The sequence below is a fragment of the Plasmodium fragile genome, assembly GCF_000956335.1.
Source record: "Plasmodium fragile strain nilgiri unplaced genomic scaffold supercont1.8, whole genome shotgun sequence".
NCBI classification, from domain to species: domain Eukaryota; phylum Apicomplexa; class Aconoidasida; order Haemosporida; family Plasmodiidae; genus Plasmodium; species Plasmodium fragile.
Window position 1 is genome coordinate 338,328 of NW_012192588.1, and position 6,246 is coordinate 344,573.

At 39.2% G+C, this 6,246-nt stretch overlaps 1 protein-coding gene across 1 annotated transcript; it reads left to right on the forward strand.

The window, feature by feature from the left end:
* Nucleotides 1–3,043: 3,043 nt before the first annotated feature.
* Nucleotides 3,044–5,722, forward strand: AK88_01010 (uncharacterized protein; the record flags this gene model as incomplete). Its single annotated transcript, XM_012478648.1, has 1 exon — nt 3,044–5,722. One exon carries the CDS (start codon nt 3,044–3,046, stop codon nt 5,720–5,722), a length of 2,679 nt encoding a protein of 892 aa, XP_012334071.1.
* Between the last annotated feature and the right edge of the window lie 524 nt (nt 5,723–6,246).

The window sequence follows — 6,246 nt, forward strand, 5'->3', positions numbered from 1 at the left end:
TTCTTTTTTAATTTTTTTTTTTTTTTTTTTTTTTGTCTTTTTTACTGGATTTAATCGTATGTATAAGTGACAAAATTTTTTTTTTTTTTTTTTTTTTTTTTTTTCCCTACTGGGTCTCCATAAAGTTACACAGAATACAAAACATGTATGACAAGATATGGGAGGAGGGACACCTCTGTTTATGTTCCCGTGATAACCCTCCAAAGCACGTTACGTAGTTACTGTGGGGTTGACAGTACTCTTCGAGGGGGACAATTAAATTACAAAAAAAAAAAAAAAAAAAAAGGTAAATAAAGAAAGGCAAGTGTCGAATATATTTACATTTCTGTAAATCTGTGCACACGTGTAATGAAGCATTTTTTTTTTTTTTTGTAATCTGAAGTTATGAGGTATTACAATGTGGAAGTGCTTCATGTGCGGGGAAAAAAAATCCTTTCGCACGCTTGCAGCATACTTACCATTAAAAGGTTATGCCCACATGTCCACATCACGTCGCTACATCATATGGCAGCTATGCATTGTTAGCCATTTGGAAGGCAGTCACAAAACGAGAGAGAGAAAAAAATTGGTTGTTCCTTTTGGTCATCTTTTTTTTTTTTTAATAAGAGAAGTGATCTACCGAATTGTGTGTAACGGGTGGAACAGCGAAACGACGGGACAGAAGTATTTTCATGCGTCCACACCTTTGCCATTGTCAAAGAAGGGAAGCCATTTTTTTTTTTTTTTTTTTGTGCCATTTGGTTTTCCCCAATGGATCCTTATAGAAAAGCTGCTTGAGAGGAATCCCCCTTTTTCGATTAAGAACATCACACCTTTGCCGTTCCTATACCTTTACCCTTACATTGTGGATCAGTGGGGCGGTACTTACCACACCCTGTTTTTTCGTACTCCATTTGAGGGGGGAGACCGTTCTAAATAATATGGTGCCCCAGTTGTTCCTTTTGAGCTTGGGAGATTTTCACTGGGATGCTAATCGAGCAGAAGTGTACCCATAAATGAGCAATAGGGGAGACACCCTCTCCTTTTGTGTGTTTCCTTCCTCGCAATATGTAACGCGGTGCACACTTCCGCCTTAGCATCTCCTTTCTCCCCCCTCCCCCCACACACATATCCCTTCGCCGAATCATTTTGACCAGACCTTTTGTTTAATGACAATCCTCGTAGGGTGTTATGAAAACGAACACAACTTCTTTTCCTTTTCACCTTTACATATGCGCGAAAAAGAGATGCAGAAGAGGAGGGGTGTGTGTGTGGGGGGGTCATTTCGATGACGCCTTTGCATGAGAAGCATGCCCTTAAAAAACAAAATGGTACACTGCGACAACATGGTAAGGTCAGACCAGGCCACCTCCATGTCACGTTCATGTCACGTGCATGTAAACACATTTACACGTCATTTGGTTTGAAAAAGTTTAGTTTCAACTTATTGGCCTTTTTTTTGGAGACGGCGATTTTTTCACATGTGGCTAAACATTCCCACGTTGCGATCCCCCACATGTTTGCCATTTCTGCCCCAAAAGTATGTGGCCTGCTCTTTTGGCTGCTGTAGGGGATGAATGTGAAGGGCATTCTTTTGGAAGATGCCACAGAAAGGGGAAATAAAAAAAACGGTAAAAGGGAAGCCAGGAAAGCGAAACCCTAAAGGAGAGCAGTACAAAAGGAGCGGTAAAAGGGGAGAGGCAAACAGGAAATGCCCACAAAGTATTGCCTGCCACAAAAATGGCAATCGCTAATACGGCTGGCCTTGCGCAGGTGGCAAATCCCTTATTCCCGAGCAGCTACGCGGGGCGACTCCATATAGGGCATAATAACATTTTAACCATTAGCAAAACTGTCACTTGTGCCTTAAAGCGCATACGTGAGCTTTTGCATGCGACCGGCCCCCCCGCACGGGGCTATAAAAACTTTTTGTACTCGCTTCACCATTTTGCAGAAGCATTTGTTCGGCGAGCTTGTCCTCATTATATAGAGCATGCATGTTTGGCCAAAAAAAAAAAAAAAAAAAACGATTCCTCATTCGGAACTTTCAACCGTATTTTTTAATGCCCCCAACCCAGTTACAATTTTTGCGCGCACAGCGTAGTATATATATACCTACATATAATTATTTGCCTACATGCTTGGCACATATTATTATATGCGTGTATGCCCGCAGGAAAAAAAAAAAATAAAAGTACTCCCTTGGTTCCGCTTTAAATCGTTCCTTTTGTCGACATTGCTGCGTCGATATATTATTAAAGCCAAGTGGTATGCCGTCGCGCTAACGCCATATTCCCACTCCCCTCAACCTCATCTTTTGTGCGCCTCATCCCGCAATTTTTGTAACCTCTCCTGTTATAAATAAGCACCACAATATTTGTTCCGCAAAAAAAACAAAAAAAAGTGGAGAAGCATATAATATAACGCGTACTTAAAACTACGTTACGTACCCATATGCCTACCCCCAACAGGCTCGCAGCATAAAAGTGACCAAGGGACGAAAAACCCTTCCATGCCAGTTTTTTTACCCCTACAATTTTTTGCGAACAATGCCGAGGTTGAATTTTTAAAAAAAAAAAAAAAAAAAAAGAACGCTCATGAGAAAAATTGTTAACGTAAAAAATTGAAAGCACATAAAAAAAGAACTTTACAGGGAAAGCAAAGGAAAAAAATAATAAAATAAAAAAAAGTGGAATTGTTAACCATTTGGAACGCGAAAAAAAAAGCAGCAAACAGGGATTGCAATCAACTGAAGAAATAAAGGAAAAAAAAAAAAAAAAAAAAAAAAAATCTTTTGTTCAGTACGCCTTTTTTTTTTTTTTTTTTTTTTTTTCTTTTGCCTTAAGGGAGATATCTACAGAATATTAGTAGCAACCGATTGAGAAAAAGAAAACAAAAATAACAAAAGAAGGGCTACGCAACCTAGAAGAGGAAAGCGCATCAGGAAGAAGCCACATAAACGAGGCACACAACACCCTGTTAATTCCTTCGTTTACCAATTAAGGGATTATTTTTACTACCCCTCCCCCACACACTTATAGTTTTCTCTCCAGACGTAGAAATTATGTCAGTGCTCGGAATTGATATAGGAAATGATAACTCCGTGGTTGCAGCCATCAACAAGGGAGCCATCAACATAGTTCGGAACGATGTGTCGGAGCGGCTGACGCCTACTATGGTGGCCTTCACAGAGAAGGAGAGGTTGATTGGAGATAACGCGCTATCCAAAGTGAAGTCAAACTTTAAGAACACATGCAGGAATATAAAAAACCTGATTGGCAAATTAGGGACACAGGCTGAGGAGGACGATATAGAATTGAGCGAGTCCTTTGGAAATATAGTACCATGTGAACATAACTATCTGGGGTATGAAGTAGATTATAAAAATGAAAAGGTAGAAATAAGTGCCGTTCGAGTGTTGTCAGCTCTTCTTTTTTTTTTAATTAAATTGGCAGAGAGGTATTTAGGGAAAGAATGCAACGAAGTCGTTTTGTCCTACCCCCCTACCTTCACGAACAGTCAAAAGGAATGTCTCATGGCAGCGACAAAAATTATTAACGTTAATGCGTTGAGAATTATTAGTGATAACACAGCCGTTGCTTTAGATTATGGTATGTATAGAATGAAAGAATTTAAAAATGACGTTGGGTCAGTGGTTGTGTTTGTTAACATAGGTTACGCGAACACATGTGTGTGTGTTGCTCGTTTTTTCTCTAATAAGTGTGAAATTTTGAGTGACGTTGCGGATACCAATTTGGGTGGAAGGAATATTGACAATGAACTTATTAAGTACATCAACAATGTGTTTATTAACTCACATAAGATGAACCCGTTGTACAAAGTAAGGTCAACTGATCTGTGCGAAATGGGAACAGGAAAACTAAATCCTTATTTTGTGACCTCGAACAATGAAACGAGCCCAATTAATAATAAGATAAGGGTGAAGCTACAGGACGTTGCAGTGAAGACAAAGAAAATCCTCTCAGCGAATAATGAAACTTCTATACATGTGGAGTGCCTTTATGAAGACCTCGATTGTCAAGGATTTATAAGTAGAGACAACTTTGAAGAGTTGTGTGCCCCATTTTTTTTATCTAAATTGAAATCCTTATTAAATAAAGCCATGCAAGTAAGCAAGTTGAACATTTCAGATGTACAGTCGATTGAAATTTTAGGAGGTTCTACTAGAATTCCATTCATACAGAAATTTTTGCAGCAATATTTTGACAAGCCATTATCCAAAACGCTAATTGCTGATGAGTCTGTCGCCAGAGGTTGTGTGTTGTCAGGAGCCATGGTTAGTAAACACTACAAAGTCAAGGAGTATGAATGCATAGAAAAAGTGACGCACCCGATTAGTGTGGAATGGCATAATGTAAATGATCCCTCCAAGTCCAACGTGGAAAAATTATACGATACAGATTCGTTAAAGAAAAAGGTGAAGAAAGTAGTCATTCCTGAAAAGGGACAAATAAAGGTCACTGCCTATTATGAGGACAGCCCAGATTTACCACCACACTGCATTAAAGAATTGGGTTCATGTCTCATCAAAGTAAATGACAAGAATGACAAAATTGTTGAATCACATGTGTTGACCACCTTCTCGGAAAGTGATACCTTCACCTTCTTAGGAGCACAGAGTGTTTCCAAGACGGTTATTAAATCTAAAGACGATAAAAAAAAAAGTGAAGAAAAAAAAGACATACAAAAAGGGGATGCATCAGGTGGGGCAGAATGTGCAGATGGTTCAAATGAAGGGGAATCAGATGTGAAGGATAAGAAAACTAATGAAGATGAATCGAATGAAGGTAAAGAAAATAACATGGATGGACAAACCCCCAATGGTAATGCAACTCTATCTCACCAGAGTGGAAATAAAGCAGAATTGAAAAAAGGAGAAGAAGGAAAAATACAAACATGCTACACTACCCTACCTATCGAGGTCATTGGAGCTCCAGGATCATACAGTACAAAAGATATATACAATTTTAGTGAGGCTGAAATAAATATGCAGCACAGTGATTTGCAAGAAGCAGAAAGGTTGAAAAATATAAATGAGTTGGAGACAATTATATACGAAACGAGGAACAGACTAAATGGAATGTATAAAGATTTTGTAATGGATGAAGAGAGAGACTCCATTTTGCTAGCCCTAGATGATTGTGAAAATTGGATATATGACAATATTGATGAAAACAAAAATGCCTTTATAAAGAAAAAGGAACAAATTAGGGATAGGGTAAAGGATATCATTTATAAATACGATACGTACACTGCGAAACAGAATAACTTGGGGAATATTTTGAACCATTTGAAGAATATCATTGCACAGTGTGAGAAAAGACCATCAGAGGAAAGTCAAAAAATTATTTCCAGGACGACAAATCTGCTCGACAATATTAATGCCATGCAGGAGAAAGAAATGAAGCAGCCTTTGTACGAGGCACCGCTATATACCCTCAAGGATATAGAAAACGAATTTAACGAAGTTACACAGATGGCGCAGAAACATTTCTCCAAACTTGAGGCAGAAGAATTAGCCAAACAAAAGGAGAAGGAAAAACAGGAAAAAATGGAGAAGGAGAAAATGGAAAAGGAAAAGAAGAAACACCAACAGGCTGATAAAAACGAGGCCGACGATAATGGAGACAAGGATAATAGTAAGGACGCCAAGGAGACCGACGAGACGGACAACTCCACCAACAAGGACAATGCAGGCAGCGCGGAGGAGAAGGACATATAATGTAGCAATGCGTAATGAAAGAAGTGCAGCGCGGTGATAAACGCAGAGGAAGAAGAAGAAGAGAACAATGGAAGAGAAGATCCGTTACACTGCACCCACACACAAAACAGTTGCATATTTTTTTTTTGACGAGCTCGCGCCGCGCAACAGACCAGCGTGTTAACACCCCTTGACAGAACTTAGCGTGTCATTTTGTTGTATAGACGTCAGGATCGGCGGGGGTGTCGTCCCTGCGGTGCTGCTCTCCCCTCACTGATACACGCACATGTGTAGAAAATGTGTCCCCCTTTTTTTCTTGCTCTTTTTATTTTTTTTTTTTTTTTTTGCCTTCATAAATGAGTAATTATATTATATGTCTGTGATAGTTGCAGTCGCGCGGGGGTGTCTGTAGAGGTATACACATGTGTACATGTGAGCTGTGTGCACAATATGAGGTACCCACACAACACATCAGCCGCTGCGTGCATGTTTCCCTGCACACTCATGTACATATCGTATATATATATATATGTGTATAAAAAAAA